At 44.3% G+C, this 19,622-nt stretch overlaps 1 protein-coding gene, 1 non-coding gene and 2 pseudogenes across 2 annotated transcripts; 2 read left to right on the forward strand and 2 right to left on the reverse strand.

The window, feature by feature from the left end:
- The first annotated feature begins 277 nt into the window (after nt 1-277).
- LOC124989327 (HLA class I histocompatibility antigen, alpha chain G-like) lies at nt 278-4,816 on the forward strand (annotated as a pseudogene).
- A 4,838-nt stretch (nt 4,817-9,654) lies between these two features.
- LOC124987964 (soluble lamin-associated protein of 75 kDa-like) lies at nt 9,655-11,782 on the reverse strand. Its single transcript, XM_047557071.1, is given in 5 exon segments — nt 9,655-10,077; nt 10,079-10,412; nt 10,414-11,174; nt 11,554-11,632; nt 11,634-11,782. Coding segments are annotated over 5 exon segments (1,737 nt in total). The 5' UTR covers nt 11,774-11,782.
- Nucleotides 11,783-15,749: 3,967 nt separating this feature from the next.
- LOC124989805 (U6 spliceosomal RNA) lies at nt 15,750-15,855 on the reverse strand. Its single transcript, XR_007109627.1, has one exon. It is a non-coding gene; the product is annotated as a U6 spliceosomal RNA (small nuclear RNA).
- Nucleotides 15,856-16,488: 633 nt separating this feature from the next.
- LOC124989329 (proteasome subunit alpha type-2-like) lies at nt 16,489-17,095 on the forward strand (annotated as a pseudogene).
- The last annotated feature ends 2,527 nt before the right edge of the window (nt 17,096-19,622 follow it).

Here is a 19,622-nt window from a genome sequence, read left to right on the forward strand (position 1 = left end):
AGTCACCTCATGGTCACTCTGACTCAGTCTGACCCTAAAACCCAGGCAATACTCCATCATCTTACAAAGAAAGGAAATTGTTATCTGGGACTGGAATCCTGAAAACACCTGGCTTGTGATGAATAAACCTATGTTACTATTGAACTGCCTCTCCTCTCCTTTCTATTTCTTTCATTTTTTTTTTTTTTTCTTACACCCAGTACAAAAGAGGAAGTAGGAGGAGGAGGAGGAAGAGGAGGAGGAGGAGGAGAGAAGAAGAAGAAGAAAAAGACAAGGCATGGTGGCACTCACCTGTAACCTCAGTGATTTAGGAGATGGAGGTAGGAGGATTGCAAGTTGGAGGAAAGCCTCAACAACTTAGTGAGGGCCTAAGCAATTTAGTGAGACCCTGTTTCAAAATGAAAAATAAAAAAGACTGGGGATGGGACACAGTGGTTAAGCACTCCAGGATTCAATCCCCAGTGCCCCCCAACGTCACCCCCCCAAAAAAAAAAAATAAGAAGAACAATGAACAATGAAGGGCACTGAAAACCACTATGTGCCTTATCTGACTGATAGGCAACTGGAAGATGGGGGCTTGGAATGTTTTAAACCTTCTACAGTCATAATAACTTCCTTGTAAGAAAAACTATTATTTAAGATCATGTCACACCCTACCAAGTGGCCTGAATCCCCCATGGCAACCTGGCAACCAAAACATGAAGACCTTCACAAAGAAAGCTTGCTGAGGGCTATTCAAAGGGTAATAATCTGATTAAGGAGGCAAAAACAGGGGGGCCTCAATTTCCTTAAAGTCTCCAACTCTGTGAGCATTACACCATCTCTTTGAGATGTCTTTGCTGACAGTCAAAAGTCAAAATGTGGACCTGGGTTGGACACTCTGGAAACTTCCCTGGGTCACCTAATAAAATTAGAGGGCAGGAAAGGTGTTGTAGACCCTCTTTTCTTAGAGAAGACCCACTGTTTCCCTTGAGAGTGACCCCCTTTCCCATTTCCTGTCCCTTCTAATAAACTCATGCCTGTTATTCTGAGCAACTGAAATATTTATGGCATGATTGTAAGAATTCCATTTGAAGGGGATGAGAGTAGGGAATGGGGAGAGGGGGTTCAACTCCTCAACTGCCTCCGCTTGGGGGAAGGGCAATGCCCTGTAACAGCACCACCTCACCAGCCAAAATAATTTTTTTTTTTTAACAGATCAGATTTCTGACTAGTCAGGGATTATCCAGACTGTACTCTCCACTGTAGTTAATAAATAAACAGAAACCTGGTGTCTATGGGAATCTACGTGATGCCAAGTTTAAGGAGAAAGCTTCCCTCTGTCTTTACACTCCATTGGTAGGCCCACTCACTCTCTGGCATCGTTTTTTCCTGTGGGTGAGTTTTCTTCTAGAAAAGTTCAAGGGTTCTGTTAGTGAGTAGGAGTATAGCTCAGGGAGAGGGAATCCAGGGAGAGGGATTCCAGGAAGAGAAAAGGGGGCTGAGCCCAGCATGGGTGACTCCCAAGGTTTTCTCAAACCCCGGACTCCGGGAGACAATGACCTATTAGCGCAGAAGAGAGGTCAGTAGAAAATTTCAGATTCCCCAGTGCAAGGATTTCAAGGTCTCAGGCCCTAGTGTGGTGTCTGAGTTCTGCGGGACTAAAGCCGAGCTTTGGGGATTCCCCACCTCACCTGAAGTTTCCCTCCATGTCCCAGTCCGAGTCAGGTCCTTCAGCCTGGACACTCGTGACGCGATCTCAGTTCTCCATCCCATTTCGTGTCGGGTTCCTAGGGAAGCCATTCAACGTCACCGCGGTTCCCGGTTATAAAGTCCTCAGGGACAGGCTGGAACTGAGAGTTTCCCCAAATCTGAGGATAGGGTCATGGCGCGCCAAACCCTGTTCCTGCTGCTCTTACGGGTCCTGGCCCCGACCGAGACCTGGGCGGGTGAGTGCAGACTTGCGGAGGGACGGGCCAGAGGGAGCGCTGGACCCCGGGAGGTCGCGACCCGGCCACCACCGATCTTCAGGCCCCAACCCTTCCCCCATCCACTCTTCCTCGGTGGACGAGACCCCACCACCTCGTCCCCGCCGTGGACCCTCGCCTTTCTCTTGCTCTCTCGCCTAGGTCGTGTCCTGCGTCCCGAGCAGTCCCGGTTCGGTTTCACCGGTACTCGCCCCTCTACCTCTCCTCCCGGCCTCATCAACCTGGGATCCTGGTCGCTCTCCATCCCCAGGGTTCCACTCCCTGAGGTATTTGCCTATCGCCGTGACCGGGCCCGGCCGCGGAGAGTACCGGTACACGACCGTCGGCTACGTGGATGATTCGCAGTTCGTGCGCTTCGACAGCCACGCTGCCAATCCGAGGGGGAGCCGCGGGCGCCGTGGATGGAGCAGATGGAGTCGGACCCGAGTATTGGGAGGTAGAGACATGGAAGTGCAAGTCCGCGACGCGGAGTGACCTAGAATACCTGCGCAACCTGCACCGCTACCACAACCAGAGCTAGGGCGGTGAGTGACTCTGGGTCCGGGTCCGAAGTCATGATTCCTTCACATCCCACACCTACCGACCCGAGTTGTCCCGAGTCCCCAGGTCGGAGATTCATTTGAGACCCTCCACCCGGGAAAAACCCGCTGGGGCCGTTAACCCAGTTCCTTTTTCAGTTTTGATGGAAATCCCCTTTGGATTGGGGAGGATGGGGGCGGGCTGGTGGCGTGGCTGACCGCCTGGGCGGGACCAGGATCTCCCACACTTCAGTGGACCCTGGGCTGCGAAGTGGACCCAGAGGGGCGCCTCCTCCGCGGGTACCGTCAGGCTGCTGCTGGTGGCGTCGATTACCTCGCCCTCAATGAGGACCTGAGCTCCTGGACCGCTGTGGAGGCGGCGGCTCAGATCTCCCGGGCCAAATGGGACACAGAGTCGCTCAGGGCCTACCTGGAGGGCACGTGAGTTGGAGGAACTCCACAAATACCTGAAGAATGGGAAGGAGATACTGCAGCGCTCAGGTATGTGGAGTGAGCCCTTCTGCTGGGCTTCTGCTAGGGCTGGCATCTTCTGAGAAGAGGAAAATGGAATACTGGCTAGAACATTTCAGCTGTCTGGCGTCTGGAGGGAAAGGGTGAGATCAGGTTTTCAGATCCAACACCAGGGATTGAGAGAGAAGATCCCTGAAATAACCCGTGGACATGTCCTTCCCTCTCTCCCTTCTTCGTTTGTTCCTTTCTTACTTTCTGGAGGTCCTGGGAATTGAACCCAAGGACTCAATGCCTGCTAGGCAAGCGCTTTACCCCTGAGCTACATCACCAGGTCCTCCCCGCACCTCCCTGCCTTTATTTTATTTTATTTTATTATTTTATTTTATTATTTTATTTTATTTTATTTTATTTATTTATTTATTTTATTTTATTTTATTTTATACATTTGAGACAGGGTCTGGTTCAATTGTCTAGTCTGCCCTCGAATTTAACTTGCAAAATCTTCCTACCTCAGCTTCCTGAGTATCTGGGGATAATAGTTGTACACCAGAGTCCGGCCAGCACTTTGCTTTAACTTTGGCAGCAGATTGTGAACCATGCCCTCTCCCATGCCTTGTTCTTTGCCCCACATTCAAAGCCTTTGCAGATTTGACTCCAGATATTCTGAGTTTCTTGACTTCTAGTCAGAAACAGAAGTTCCTTTCTCTCCTTTGGAGACCTGGGGCCTCCTTACCTGGGTTGGCTCAATCTGATTCTAGACTTTGCAAGAAATAAATTATCCCAGATGCCTGTATCCAGGTATTTTGCACTCTCCCCCACCCCCAGATGTCCTGTCTATTCTCTGATAGTCATGAGTGCTGCTTCAGAACACCAGGAATAATGCAAAGTGGCTGAATTTTCCAACTTTCCCCTTAGACCCTCCAAAGACACGTGTGACCCACCACCCCAGACCTGAAGGAGACATCACCTTGAGGTGCTGGGCCTTGGGCTTCTCTACCCTAAGGAGATCACTCTGACCTGGCAGACGGATGGGGCAGACCAGACTCAGGAGATGGAGCTTGTGGAGACCAGGCCTGCAGGGGATGGAACCTTCCAGAAGTGGGCAGCTGTGGTGGTGCCTTCTGGGGAGGAGTAGAGATACACATGCCATGTGCACCATGAGGGGCTGCCTGAGCCCCTCACTGTGAGATGGGGTAAGGAGGGAATGAGAGCTGTTGGCAGGGAAAGTAGAGCCCTTCTGGTGATCCTCAGCAGAGTCAGGGCTGAGAGCTGGGGATAAGGGGTCCTTACCTACCTTCCCTTCCATTCACTTCCCTTCCCTTCCCTTCACTTCACTTCCCAGAGCCACCTTCTCAGTTCACCATGGGAATTGTTGCTGGCCTGGTTCTCCTTGTAGCTGGGTCACTGGAGCTGTGGTGGCTGTTGTGATGCAGAGGAGGAATGCAGGTAGGGAAATGGTGGGGTCTGAGTGTTTTTGTTCCAGGCCCCTGGTAGGAGTGAGCTCTGCCTCATCAATGGGAAGCACCACCCACACACACTTGCTGACACTTACTCTATTGTAAAGCACAAGGAAAATACAGGACAAAATGATCACCATGATGACTGTCATGATGAGGAGCTGATTCCCAGATGTCAGAGGTCAGAGGGAATGATCACTGCTGAGGACAGACTTCCAGAATGGCAGTTGATTAAGCGCCTGTATAACTCCTTTCCTTTATCCTTCCCTGGGTCTGTGGTCACAGTCTGGAAACTTCCCTGAGGTTCAAGACTAGGGGTTTCCTCTGGGCCCTCATGGCCCTGACTCCTCTTTGGCCCCTCACAGGTTGTTTTTTTCTCACAGGTAGAAGAGGAGTTATCTAGGCTCTAAGTAAATACTGGGGGAGCATGTTGTCTCTGAAACATTCAGGATAGTGTACGTAGGAGCCCATAGAGGAGCTCACCCACCCATACTTCCTCCTTTAGCTCTTGTCTTCTGGGCTCTGAGTATATCTTGTTTTTCTTCTGCCCCAAGTAATGGCAGTGCCCAGGGCTCTGATTTTTCTTTTGACCTGTAAAGGTGAAATCCTGGAGGGCTTAAGTGGGGCGGAGGGGGGGGCACAGGAGATTGGACTAGGTTACAGGTACTCTGGATCTTTTGAGTGAACTATAGGTTGTTCAGAATGTTACCACTTATAGGAACTGACCTTAATTTGTTCATGGTACTTTTATTCTGTAGCACGAGACAACTGCCTTGTGTGTGATGCAGCAACACAAGATTTGTTCAAGTCTCCCCTTTGTGACTCCAAGAACTCAGGGATTCTCTTTCTGCAACTGGCTTCTGTTTTGTTTTTTTAGTCCTGGGAATTGAACTCTGGGGTGCTTTACTACTGAGTTGCATACCTTCTTATTTTTTGAGACAGGTCCCACCAAGTTGTTTAGGGTCAGGCTAAGTTACTGAGGCTGACCTTGAACTTGCAATCCTCCAGTCTCAGCCTCCTAAGTAGCGGGATTACAGGTGTGCACCACCACACCCCACTCAGCAGATGACTTCTGAATGTGTCTGTGTTTCTATGGGCATAATGTGAAGACGTGAGGAGACCAGTCCAACCCTGCTCTCCAGGACCCCTGTCTCCGCACTGTCTCTTCTCCAATCACCTTTTCTGTGCCAGCAGAGGTGTACCTGGAGCAACTCTATCCTGGGTTCAACATCAAGGTGCACTGCACGACAGCTTCTTACTTCTATCCTGAAAATAAGAATCTGAACATAAATTTGTTTTTTCAAAATCTTGACCCAAACAGTTGACTGGTTAATTAAGAGAAGATTCCTAAAATTTGAGGGAAGAAATAAATGGAAGCACTGAGAACCTTCTAGAATCTGTTTTTAGTGTTCCAAGTCAGCTGCTGGTGGGGACAGGAGAAGATTGTGAGGGTGAGGAACCCAGTGTGAATGGGCCTGTGGCTAGTTGGTACTCAGACCATGATGGGCTTTGAAGTGGTTCCTCCTCAGCTAGGTTATCTTCTTTACTCCCTTGTCTTTGTCCCTCCAGTAGAACTTTGTCCCAGTAGAACCTTGTCCTATTGTTGAGAACAGGGTGGTATCTGTGCTGCTAACTGTCTCAATCACCCAAATGCAGGCAATACAGGACAAACAGGACTGCTGGGCCCCTGTGCTTACCAAGGTTGTTAAGAGATATTTGTCTGAGGAATGTGCGGTTGCCTGGAGACCTTATCTGTCAAGGACAGGGGGGGCTTAGCCCCAACTCATCTCCTGCATAGTTCACCCCTTCCCTCCTCCCTTCTTCCACTAGGACCGTTCAGTTCTGGCGGGACCCAATGAGAATCAAATAGATTGGCAGGACCCAACCAGAGGAGGACTAATGTTTAGCTGTTCAAATGTTAACCAATTAAAAGAACACTGTAAAACTGCTTGCCTTTCATTATAAAAACCCTGCTAAACGAGGGCTCGGGGCCTCTTAGCGTCACCGGTTTTCGAGGGCGCAGAGGACCAGGCTCGAGCTTGCTAATAAATGACTCTTTGTTGCTTGCATTGATCATGGTCTCTGGTGGTCTTTGTGGGATCTTGAGCCTTTGGGCACAACACTACCAGGACCTGTGATCACTGGGACTGGCATTACGAGAAATTTTTCCTGTCTCCTGGACCTGTCTCCTGTCCTGTGAGCAGTCCAGCCTGGGCCCAGACCGGAGTGTGACCCTCATCCTCCATCTTTTGGGTTTATTCCCTGTTTCTTAGTTTCTATAGAGGATTATGCCTGTTTCTTTTCTTGCATTGAGTTCTGGTCTCATTGTCCTCTGTGAAAGCAAAAGTATACTAAACAGGGATAGACCTCGATGGATCAGCAAGGCTTTCCTTATCAAGCAATGGAGTGGCTCATTTTCAGGGGAAAAATGGCAATTGGTTACAAGAGGGGCCTGAGTTTTATAGGGTTTAAGTGAGACTTGAATCATAGCAGAATGGGTCAGTTGGGCAGTTGTGCAAGGGGGAGCAGTTGTGAATGTTCAAAGCCCATTGTTGCTGGGAAATGGTGAAAATCCAGAGCTCATTGTTTTCCTTCTTTCCCCAACCAGGACCCATTGTCCTCCTTTCTCCCTGGGGGTTGTTGTTCCCCCTTTTCCCTGGGGGTTGTCATTTTCCATATACTTCATTCCAGAGTCTGAAAGGGGATAATGAGTAGGGGTGTCAGTATTATGTTTGACACCTTCCTGCCTGAGCAGGGTCAAAGTAGGGGGGCTCCCCATTTCTTTTGGAGTTCTGGGAGAGAATTCAGAGCTTCTTGGACTGAGGTTGAGGTGTACATGGAAGGAGTCTCAAGGTCATCGAAGGGGAAGTTGTTTTTTTGTGGTTTCAGAGAGACAGATTGTGAGTACTGGAGGAGAATGGCTCTGATGTGTTCTTGGGAGGCAGTTTGAGCTAAACAGGTCACCTTACTAAGAAGCTGTTTCTGTATAAAATTAAGAATACAGAGAAGGATAGTTATTATGAGAAAGATGAGGATTAACTCGTTTGCTAGTGCTAGGAAAACATTTTTACCAGTGACAAAACAGGATATGTTATTCTAAAATGCTAGGAAACATACAAGTAAAGTATGGAGCAGGTAGTACAGTTGGGGCCTTATTTTTCTCCTTGATCAAGGGTCACCATGCCCCACTCAGATTCAGGGTGCATTCTCCATGATCTCAGGAGACCTGGTCCTTTGAAGCAAAGGAAGCATAATGAATTTTGGAACCATTTTTTCCCTTATGGTTTAATTGTCTCCATCCTTCCTGACAGACTATACAAAACAAGAAAAGAAATAAAATTAATAGTACAGTTATACCTAATATCCCAGCTAGATATGTAGAAAAGTATTTAAAAGGGTTAAGGGAAGAAATTCCTTCAGCTAAACTTCCCAAAATCTCTTCATTATCAAAAGTAGGTGTTTTTGCATTGGCCATGGCCAGGAACTGAGACTGTAATTTTAACACGAACAAAGAAGCATCCTGAAAAGGATCAAGCTCCATTAGGTGATTATGTACATTTTGCCATTGAATTTCGGTATCAGTATATGGAACTTTAGTAACACAAATTTGGGTAATGTTATAATGGCATTGAAATCTCTGAGCCCATTGTAAATCTTGTACTTGTTCTCCCAGCCATACAATAGAGTCTTTTAGTTGTTGAATTTTGCCCAAAATTTCTTGATCAATATGGACTTGAGTTTGCCATATCTCCATGAAATTTTTTTTGGAACTGTCGAAGATAATGAGTAGTTGGTACTTGCTGATGTAATGCCACCATAGCAGTGGATACAGAGGTGATGATCCCAGCCAAGATAACAACGCTGGCTATCAACCACCATATAAAGCATTTAGTACAGGTTTCAGGTGTCACAGCGGTTCCTGCATAAATGCTACTGAAGGGGTTTCCTGCCAAGGCTCTTTTAATTTTACAGGGAGCAAGGTGGCTACTGGTCTTTTGAGAATGACAACAGTTTGCCTTGAACTTTGTCATATAGTCTGATTGACACATTAATATATATATATATATATATATATAATATATATATGTCTTTTTTGGAAGTGGGGGTCAAACCCAGGGCTTTGCAATTGCAAGGCAGATGCTCTGCCACTGAGCTGCATCCCAGCCCCCTTTTTGTATTTTATTTTATTTTATTTTTTGCGGTACTGGGGATTGAACTCAGGGCCTTGTGCTTGCGAGGCAAGCACTCTACCAACTGAGCTATCTCTCCAGCCCCCAGCCCCCTTTTTAATATTTTAGAGACAGGGTCTCGCTGAGTTGCTTAGGGTCTCTATAAGTTGCTGAGGCTGGCTTTGAACTTGAAGATGAACTTTACTTTCTAATGGACTGAATCTGGGATGTGAGAAAGGAATCAAGGAGGACACCAATGATTTTGAACTGTGAAAGGAGATAGTGGAGTTGCTGGAAGACTATGGAAGGGGCATATTTGAGGGTAACTTAATGCATCCCAGACTTTCAGTGTAGGAGACATTGAGCTGAGATGTCCACTAGGCATGCAGGTGAGGTGGCCAAGTCAGCAGGCAGACAAGAAGTCTGGAAAATTCTTGCCTGGATCTGGCATAGTGGTGCATGCCTATAATATAATCCCAGCTACTCAGGAGGCTGAGGCAGGAGGATCATAAGTTTGAGGCCAGCTTCAGCAACTTGAGACACTGTCTCAAAATAAAAATTAAAAAGAGCTGGGAATGTAGCTCAGTGGTAGAGTATCCTGGGTTCAATCTCTGGTACTGGTAGTGGGGAAGTAGGAAGGATAGAATGAATGAATGAGTGAATGATTGAATGAATGAATGAATGAATTAATTCTGTCCTGGATTTAGATTTGGGAGGTGATATTTCACAGTGCTTTTTATTTTTTTTAATTTTTTTTTCACTTTTTTAATTTGTATTTTTTTGAAATATTAATGGTCAAGTATCCCACCTGTTAAAGAAAAATATAATATCTGGTTTCCCAAAATTGAAACATGGTTAATAAAAATAAAAAATTCTATTTACACAAAATAGTCTGAAAAATTAAAAAGAATGGTAAACCGTAGGTCCTAAAGGGAGAGAAAAACTGCATCATAAATTCCAGTTCAAATTGAAATTTTGGAAACTTTTGTCCTGTGTCCCATGCCATTTATTAATTACTATGTTTTAAAAACAATTATGTTACAAAGATGATTTATACGCATTTCTTCTTCATTCAGGTCAGCTTGGCTTTCTTCTTAGCAGGTCCTTTATGCCCTTTGGCCTTTCTTCTTAAATTCCACCTGTCTACTATAGGCACTTCCACTTCTATCTCCTCTGAGCTGCTATCCACAGCTTTTTCTGTTGATTGTGTAAATTGATCCAGTTGCTCAGAAGATGCCTCAGACTGCTCCTCTGACTGATTCTTCTGTCCTGCATTCTGTGAAAATGGCACATCTTCAAGTTCAACCTCTATCAAAGAACTCTGAGAAAGAGCGGTAGATGTTTCCTGGGGCTCAGGCACCCCCTCCTCACCCTGGTCCTCAAGTGAGGAAGTTGTGTTAGGTGATAAATTATCAGACACCGGTTCTTCAGAAAATTCAGCTATCACCGAGTTTGGAAAACCACTGTCAGATCCGTCTTCATTTGAGATAACTGTTGACTTTGTCTGAACTCCCAAAATGTGCTTTCTTTCTTGAAACTGGAGACAGTTTCTCTTCAGTGTGCCCTTTGTCATCAGATGGGCCTTGGTCTATCAACATTTCTGTATCAGTTATATGTGGGGGCTTATCTGGTGCAACAACCTCAGGAGGTTTTGAGGATTCTACCACCAGTGGAACGAGATTTATAGTGTCTTCACTAGAATTAAAAGACTGCACTTTTAATTCTTCTTCTAAACCTTCACTAATGGAGTCCTCCTCTTCTGTTGTAAGTGAAGTCTTAAGAGTATCATCCATTACCTCACCATTCATAGGCTCTAATTCAGTCTTTTTCATCTTGCTTTTCCAGGCGTGGCTGGGTTTCAGGTACAGGCCGGACATCTTTATCACGACTTTCATCCTCAAATTCAATCACTCTCTGCTCAGGTTCTTCTTCCAGGAATTCTTCTGAGATCTCTGATATGCGCGTAGACTCTAATTTGTTTACTGAAACTGTCAGTGAGGTCTGGGCAGTTTTCTCCTCTTCTCCTTGAGAACCACAAAATTCAGCATCCTGAAACCGCTTTCCAATCTTTGGCCGCTTTAGATGACTGCTTCGAGTACGAGTAGAAACAGGTGTTTTTTCATGACCTTCGGATGTGCTTGCAAAGGTCTCCTTTAGAGAATCAATTGTTAGCTGCATCTCACTGGATTGATTGTCCTCAGTTCCCACTTCATACTCTGGAACAGCTGCAAGACCATATTCTCCAGACACAGGTCTTTTGGCTTCATTCTGAGAAACTGTAATTTTAAGTGTTTCTCTCTGTAATGCTCTGGTGACTGGTATTCGCTGGTACCAGTGTCCAACACCCTCTACTTCCCAAAGGAGTTCATGGTCTCCTGGATACTTTTCAAAGTATTGTTTGCAAGCTGTATACATAAGAGAAGACAGTGGATACCGCAAACCAAGTGCATCTTCTGTGAAGCAATCAACAAAGTCCTCCAGCATATGAAGCCCAAAATCTTTGCCTCTGAATTTCTTTCTTACGAACATTGTATCAAGAACTGGCAGTTGGTAACTTTGGGTAAGAAATGAGGCACATATGCTTCCTGTAGGCTTAACTGAATAAAACCCAATGGCCTCTCCTTTCTTCCACAGAATCTTAGTATAATCAGTACTGCTATGACACAGGAATAGGATCTCATTTCTCTCCATTTCCTGTTTTCTATAAATAATTCGATTCAGAACATACAGAACCACTCTCTCCCCAAGAGTGCTCACCAAACGCCCAGCATCTCCTTCAGGGCTCAGTGTTGTCTTTATGCTTCCAGCCACGCAGATCCAAGGTCTCCCCAGCCCTATCTGCGGCCCCGGCAATATATCCTGCTTCAACCCTTTCACTCCTTTCCATCCTGCTTAAACCCTCTCTAGAAGGGACAGATGTTTTCACAATATCATCAATAGCCCACCACTGATCAGCAAGGTAAAGTGCCACAGCTGTGAGTGAATCCTCAGGTGCAAAAAGTGCAAGAACTTTCTGGGTCTGATCTCCACCATAGAGAGGTACAAAGCCTAATAGGAATCGTAATATTGAGAAAAGAAAAATACTCTGGATTTTCAGGGTCCCCACACCTTAAATCTGACATGTAATCTTCAGCAGCATTTTCCAATTCCTCATGACTGCAATTATTCAGCAAGTCTACCGGGAATGCCATCTTCTTCAATCTGAGAGCTGATTTTGAGTATGACCAAAATGAAGTAATTGAATAGATTGCTACAACTATCCAAATCTCGGAAGGGTCTCAACGTGTTCAGTGGTCCCTTTCTGCTCTCTCCAACGCGTCCCGGGAGCCGCCGGAGCCCGGGCAACGAGGCGGAGCCGCGCGAATGAATGGAGCCGCCGGCTGCGCTCTGGCGACCCCCGGCCGATCCCTGGCCGCCTGCCCCTCGCCTGCGACGCCCGGTTCCTCGAAGCGGGTCGGCCGCAGCCCACCGTGCCCTCCGCCGGCGTGACGCACTCGCGCCGCAGCGCCTCCAGCCCTCGCAGCCCTCACAGTGCTTTTTAAAATCTTAAGCAAAGCTGAGGTCAGTAAGGGGAGGGATGACTGTAGAAGAGAAAGAGCACAAGGACTGAGACCCTGGAGCTCCAGTGTGAGCCATCTGATCTGACCACACATGAGAATCAGACTGAACCTTTTCTGGTTGTGTCTAGAAGGCATGTAACCAGGGAGTCCTGGACTTTTCTGTGCACAGGAATTCCCAGGACATCACCCCAACACATGTGCAGCCTGGAGTCCAGTGTGAGATTCTAGAATTAAGACAAGGTCATGTTGATCAGCTTCACCTGAAAGTCTTGTTCAATAGGTGAATCCTGACCCTGGGGCAGTGCTCTCAGAATAGGGGCAAAACATTGTCATATGTGAGAAGGGATATCATCTTTTTCTCTCCTCCATTTGTACAGCCAGGTGGAAAATGCAGGTAGCAGATCACAGCTCAGCTCAACATGAAGATCTCTGCTATTGCTCTCTGAAACTGAGGGAACAGGTAAACAAAAGGAAAATAAAAAGTAAAGAAATAAAAACTTAAAATTTTTCAATAAGAAGGAAAAAAAAATCTACACTATAACAGTCATATAGTATTCAAACCTCCCAGTCTTCAGTAGCCTGATGTATGAGAGGTACCTGACAATGAGCTTCCAGTCTCCAGCAGGTGTCTCAGGATGATATTTGCCCCACCTAAAAATGGGAGATAATGGCTTCCAGGATTATCCAAGATGGCCGCTCTGGTTTCCAAATCGGTTGGCAAATTGGGGAGCTGCAGCTGGGGGTGTGGCTGTGGTTGTTGGGAGGTCCTGGAGGCAGGGTGTGGTTGGATAGGCAGGGATCCTGGAGGCGGGGCACAGTCGTTCTAGGGGTCCTGGTGGTAGGGCACAGTTAGTTGATCTGAGGGCCTGGAGGCAGGGAGCGGTTGGTCAGGCTGAGGGGTCCTGGAGACGGGGCTCAATTAGTCCTGTCTGGGGTCCTACAGATCCTGGTTGTTTTCTCAAAATGGTGGCAGCCATGTATAACCAAACCTGCAGATACTGTGACAGTGAACTTCCAGGCAATAGCAGGCAGCCATCGCTCCACTGGTGATCTGCAGTCAGTCTGCTGGCTGCTGTTGGATGATCGGCATGTGAACCTCAGGCGGTGGGTGCTGGGTAGGAGAAAGGCAGGTGATGGACAGGCATGAGGCAGGTAAATGGCGGATGGTAGGTGCCAGACAGTGAGCAATCTGCACTCAAAAAGTAGTTGATATGCTGGCAGACTGCAGGTGATCACAGTAGACAAATGGGGTAAACAGCAGGGGTTTGATAAGCAGGAAAAACTGCCTCACCAAGAAACAGATATCCTCTGCTTGAAACCTGAGTTATGGAGCAACAAGGAACGCAGCCTCCCTCTAGTCTGCTATCTTGGATTTCCTCTCTTACTCTCTCAAACTATATCCCAGATCCATTTCTCACTTTTTAGAGCAAACAATGGAATCCAAATGTCTTTTAGCTTGTAGTACATATGATATTGGGAGCTAAATTCATTTTGGGGAAGGTTAGAGAACCAGGCTTGAAGGTTTTACACAGTAGGAATAGAATCCACAGCCCTACTATAGATCAGGTGCTATGTAGGATCCACTGTCCCTGCTGCCAGGCACTTAACTTATACCATGTACGCCCTGATGCTGAACACTGGACCATGTCATGGGGACTGCTGTTACTGCTGCCTTTGGGAATTAAACATCACTACTGCCACTCATGCCACCATACAAATTCATTCTGCGCAGTGCTTGCCTGTCTGTCACCACATTCTGGTCAGAGGCTAGGAGCCTCATATGGTATTCTCCTGCAAGAATGTTTGGGAAAGTGAATTTCTTTCCTCCCTTATGGAGGGAAGTGATTTGTGTCTTTTAGCAAGAGTGAAGTGTGGAATTCCTCTAACATAGGAAGAGAGGTGCTGGGGGCTCAGGGATACAAAAAGAATACTAAAATTCAATTCTTGGAACAACGATTGGAGACTGGAACTTTTTCTGTCTCTTTGCAGGCACTTGAGTTTGACTGATGAACAAGTAACTAATAAATGACATCTTCCCACTCATTCACTTGAGAGTGTGTTATCAGATCCAGCTTTGGTGTTTACCAGTTTATACTTGAGATAATTGCAGTGGCCTTGGTAAAGCGATTACTGAAAACATCTCCTTGCCTTTGCCTCTTACTGGTAATGAAACAGCCAGGTCTGTAACTCTTAGAATCTGCATATACACTGGTGTTTTCTAATAATAAGTTTAGGCCACCACCAACTGGTAGCACACTTTTTAGCAGAGCTGAGGACATGATATAAATCCTTGTAGTTTTCTGATCTTTGCCAAGGGAGAAGTTAGAGTTGAGGTTTACATTCTTACTCTTTCTCTGAATTTGTCTTTGTGAGATGGTGAGGGCATTTTTTTTCTTTTAACCAACCAATTATGTGATCCTCTGACAGCAAAGGGAGTTCTGCAGTTCAAGTGTGACACTAACTACCCGAAATTAGCATTGCAGCCTATATGTCAAAGGCTTTCCCACAAGGCTGCCCTCACCTCACAAGCCAGGTTACCTACAGTTCTGTCCCTCTTGGCTATAAATTCAGAAGTTTCTACAACCTTGTCTCCAATTTTTGATAATCTCCTGGAAAAACTCAGAGAACTCAGGACAATGCATGCCATCCTTATAATCGCAGTTTATTTGAAGGGTATAAAGGAGTAGACAGATAAAGAGGGATATAGAATAAAGTCTAGACTGATCTTGAGTGCAGGACCCTCTGTTTTGTGGCCACCTTCCCAGCTCATGGATGTGTTCAGCCATCCAGATTCTCTCCAAACAGGGACTGGGATTGTAACTCAGTGGTAGAGTGCTTGCCTAGCATGAGTGAGGCACTGGGTTCGATCCTTGGCACTGCATATGAATAAATAAAAAAAGAAGATAAAGGTTATCATCAACTAAGAAAAAAGAACATAAAAAAAAAAAAAAAAAAAGAATCTCTCCAAACACCCTCATTGGGTGGTTTTTATGGAGGGGTCGCTATGCCAGCATGGGTGATTGAATCATTAGTCATTGGTGATGGAACTCACACTTCAGCTCCTTCTTCCTCCTAGAGGCCTAGAAGTGGGGCGGGCAGTTCAACCCTCCTACCACAGTTGGTATTTCTGTCAACTGGCCCTATCCAAAGCTATGGAGGAGTCCCTGAGCCCAGAGTGCTCTCATTGGCATACTAAGGATTGTCTCATTACTGAGGAGATTCCAAGGATTAGAGGAACAATCTGACAGGCCACTGGGTCAAGACCAAATTTCTTTATTATACCAAAGATGACAACACCAAGTTCACAGACCTGTACTGGCCAGCAGTGGTTAGGCTGAGTATGGATCCTTACCCTTTCCCTGCGTCAGGCAAAAAGCAGGAATTAACAAATAGTTAAATTGGGTTTCCACTCCAGTAATGTAGTTTTAAGTTTGGGTTTCAATAAAAACCAACAATAAAATAGATGAAAAAAAAATAAAAATAAAAACCCTAAAATAAAAACAATAGCAAGCATGTAGAAGAATGAGCAAGAGAATCACTGAGACCAAAATATAAATATGGGCAGGAATTTATTTATTTATTTTATAACATAGACAGACAGTATCCCCAAAATATGAAACACTCCATGAATTTGCGTGTCATCCTTGTGCAGGGGTCATGTCCATCTTTTAGGTATCATTCCAATTTTTGTGCTGAAGTGACCATGTGGACAGGAATTTAAAGGGAAAAGTTGCTGTTATTTTGAGAGCATTTATTGTATTTGGAAAATCATACCTCTGGTTTTCTGGGACTGATAAGCTGAAGTAGATAAGAGATGATACCCAGACCTTGTTCATGTGGAAGATGAAATAGGAGACACCTCTGCCCCCTCAAAATCTGGGCAGCCTGAGATTCACATATATATATTTTTTTCAGTTTTTGGGATTGAACCCAGTGTTGTTCTACCCCTAAACTACTTCCTCAGCTAAATTTCCCAGTCTGGTCTTGAACTCTTAATCCTCCTGCCTTGGCTTTCTGCATAGCTGGGATTATGGGTATGTGACACCATACCTGATTGAAATTCACATCTTTAGAGTATGTGTGAGTCAAAAGAAAAATCTATTTCATTTCCTATGTTAGTCGAGTTTGTGTAAGCCATAAGATTCACTGGTACAAATAAATAAAGGGGCAAATTACGAATAGTTTATTTCTATAATCATAGTGTGTAAACGATTTATATATTTAGTATGAATGCTTAAAGACAAAACTATGAAAAAAATTTAACAAATCCAAAAACTTTTAAGGAACAGGCAATACTTAAGGATGTAAATTGTGACATCAAAAATTCAAAACATGGGAGAGGGCAAATGGAGCCTAAATCTAGAGGATATTTCTTTATTCTGAAATCAGTTATTTGTTATCAGTTTAAAATTCCTGATATACAGAAATCCATTGAGTATGATGAGGGGAGTGTACACCAAGAGTAACCACTTACCAACTGTATAGGCTTGGTGTAGATGGCATGGGCCCAGATTACAGTGGGCTTGTGCACAGAGCTGGAAAACTCTTGCTTATCAAAAACTCATTCGCACAACTTTGGTTACAGGACTTAGCTTCTGTGATGCAAGAATACATGCACAAGCAGCAGGTGGCGTCCATTCACTTGGAGTTTCCTTGTTTGTGGATGGAACGAGGGAGGACCATATTAATTTCTGTCTGTTCCATTTGGAGTTTACTCTGCCTCAAAGGCTGAAGCAATGGAGAAGAACTGTGTGAATGGGAAAACTTCCCTAGAGAAGACGTAATGAAGATCTGGAGCTTGAAGATGCTGTTGATGCAGCCATCTTAACTCTAAAGGAAAACTTTGAAGGGTAAATGACAGAAGATAATATAGAAGTTGAGCTCTACAATGAAACTGGATTCAGGGGGCTTACTCCAGCTGAAGTTAAGGATTACTTAGAAGCTATTGCATAATAATGAAGTGACTGAAAAAGCCAGAATTTCAAATTATCTACTTAAGCATGTTTAAGGTATGTTTTGTTTTGTAAACTTTTGCATATTTATTTCTGCATTGTTTCATAAAGTTACATTTTTACAATGACACTTATTAATCATGATGAGTTGCTAAATCTAAAATAAATAAAAATCTTGTTATAAATTGTAACTCATAACTACAAAGCAAAAACCTATGATATATGCAGTAAAAAAAAATCTCCATGCCCCTCTACCCCAAAAGAAACTCCACAAGATACAACTGGGTGCTGCCTGTAAGAGACTCTCTAAGTAAGTAAGGACACTGAAGTAACTTCTTTTATGCCTTACAATGCTATGAATTAGTTCAGCTTTTGGAACTGACACATGAAATCATGTAGCATCCACTCTTTTGTGTCTAGGTGATATTGATGAAATGTCTATCTGTATGTATTTTTAGTGAGATTGTCTGTGTTTTGTGCATAGCGACAGATTGTTCATTTCCATCCTGTAAATATTCTGTTCTCTGTTTTAAATCTCTCTGCCAGTGCAGTCTGCCAACAGCCCTACTCTACTTCTTGGACTTCCAGCCACCACTCTGACTTTGACAAATACTTTGAAGTAGAGTGTTACCAAAACTGAGGTCACATACCTGGGAGTTCCTTGTCTGAACTCTGGTCTCATGGAGTTGTCAGTCTTCAGTGCCTTGGTGGCTCTGCAGGGTCTTTTTATTTTATTTTTTTTAAGATTTATTTATTTATTTATTTTTAAACCTTTTATTTATTTATTTTCATTAACCTTTTTTTACAGTGATAAAAAATTCTTTTCATATATGTATATAGGGTAATAATGTCTATCCCACAATCTACTGTCCTTCCCCTCCCCACCCACCCCATTCCTCCCCTCACTCCCCTCTGTACAATCCAAAGTTCTTTCATTCTTCCCTACCCACCCCCCACTATGGATCAGCATCCAATTATCAGAGAAAACTTTCCGACTTTGGTTTTTTGGGATTGGCTTATTTCACATAGCATGACACTCTCTAGTTCCATTCATTTACCTGCAAGTGCAATAATTTCATTCTTCTTTAAGGCTGCGTAATATTCCATTGTGTATATGTACCACATTTTCTTTATCCATTCATTCGTTGAAGGACATCTAGGTTGTTTCCATAGTTCAGTTATTGTGAAGTGAGCTGCTGTAAACATTGATGTGGCTGCATCATGTAGTATGCTGATTTTAAGTCCTTTGGGTATAAACTGAGAAGTGGGATAGCTTGGTCAAATGGTGGTTCCATTCCAAGTTTTTTGAGGAATCTCCACCCTGCTTTCCAAAATGATTTCACTAATCTGCAGGGTCTTAATGTGGATGTTCTTACCTACTGAATCACTTTCACCATTGTTCTTGGGGGAGGGTCAATCTGAAACAGGCTGGTATGCCAACATTGAAAGTAGAAACTTGTCTGTTTTCTTTTAAGATACAGTAAGAATTTCTAAATCTTTATGCTATAATTACTTCAAGTATGATGAAAACTGCATATGAATTAACTTACAAATTCAAAGAAAGGAAGAATCTCTCAGTAAACTGACCAAAAATACCACTCTTTTTTTCTCACAAGTATAAGGCCAGTGAATTTGTTTAAATAATGGCTTAGAGAGTCACAAGTTAGGATGATTACTCTGTCTTTATGTCTATGACCTAAAAACAATAGCATGCACACACATTCACAGTTAAATATGTATATTTGGAATTTCCTCAGTTTTCAGGAGTGTGGTCTTGAGGAAGTCTTGGTTTTTGTGTTAGTCAGATCTGCCAAAGTACCTGACAAGAACAACCCAGAGGAGGGAAAGTTTATTTTGGTTCATGGTTTCAGAGATTTAGTCCATGGTGGGTCTACTCCATCGTTTTGGGCCTGAGGTGAGGCAGAATACCCTGGCTGAAGGAAGGCACAGGAGGACACTGCTTACCTCCTGGCAGTTGGGAAGCAGAAAAAGAAAGGCGAAGGGGGCAGAGGGAAAATGAACTCTTTTAGGGTCCATCCTCAGTGACCCAAATCCTCCAGTCATGCCCCATCTGCCACTAGTTAGCACCTACTTAATCAATTTAAATTAGGATGAACTGATTAGGTTACAGCTCTCATAATCCAATAAATACACCTCTGAATATTTCTGCATTAACACGGGAGCTTTTGGCGGGCACCTCATATCCAAACCCTAACCAGTTTTAATTGCTACTAAGGTTAGATGGATTAGGGAGAGATTATCTCTGGTGTGTACTTGTGTAGATTGGCATTGACAGTAGTTTAAAATGTACAATTTTTTAGGCTTTAAGATACGTGCATTTTAGGGCAAATTGGAGTTGTGCTTATTCCTCTTAAAGCAAATGAACAATATATATAAATACACAGTAATATATGTGTATATATATCAGCTTGCATATATTAAAATTTACTTTTTGTAATATATAGTGCTAGAGGTTTTGATGAATGCATGAAATTCTATTTTCATTACCCTAGTACCATATAGTACAG

Source organism: Sciurus carolinensis, chromosome 7, assembly GCF_902686445.1.
Source record: "Sciurus carolinensis chromosome 7, mSciCar1.2, whole genome shotgun sequence".
Taxonomy (NCBI): domain Eukaryota; kingdom Metazoa; phylum Chordata; class Mammalia; order Rodentia; family Sciuridae; genus Sciurus; species Sciurus carolinensis.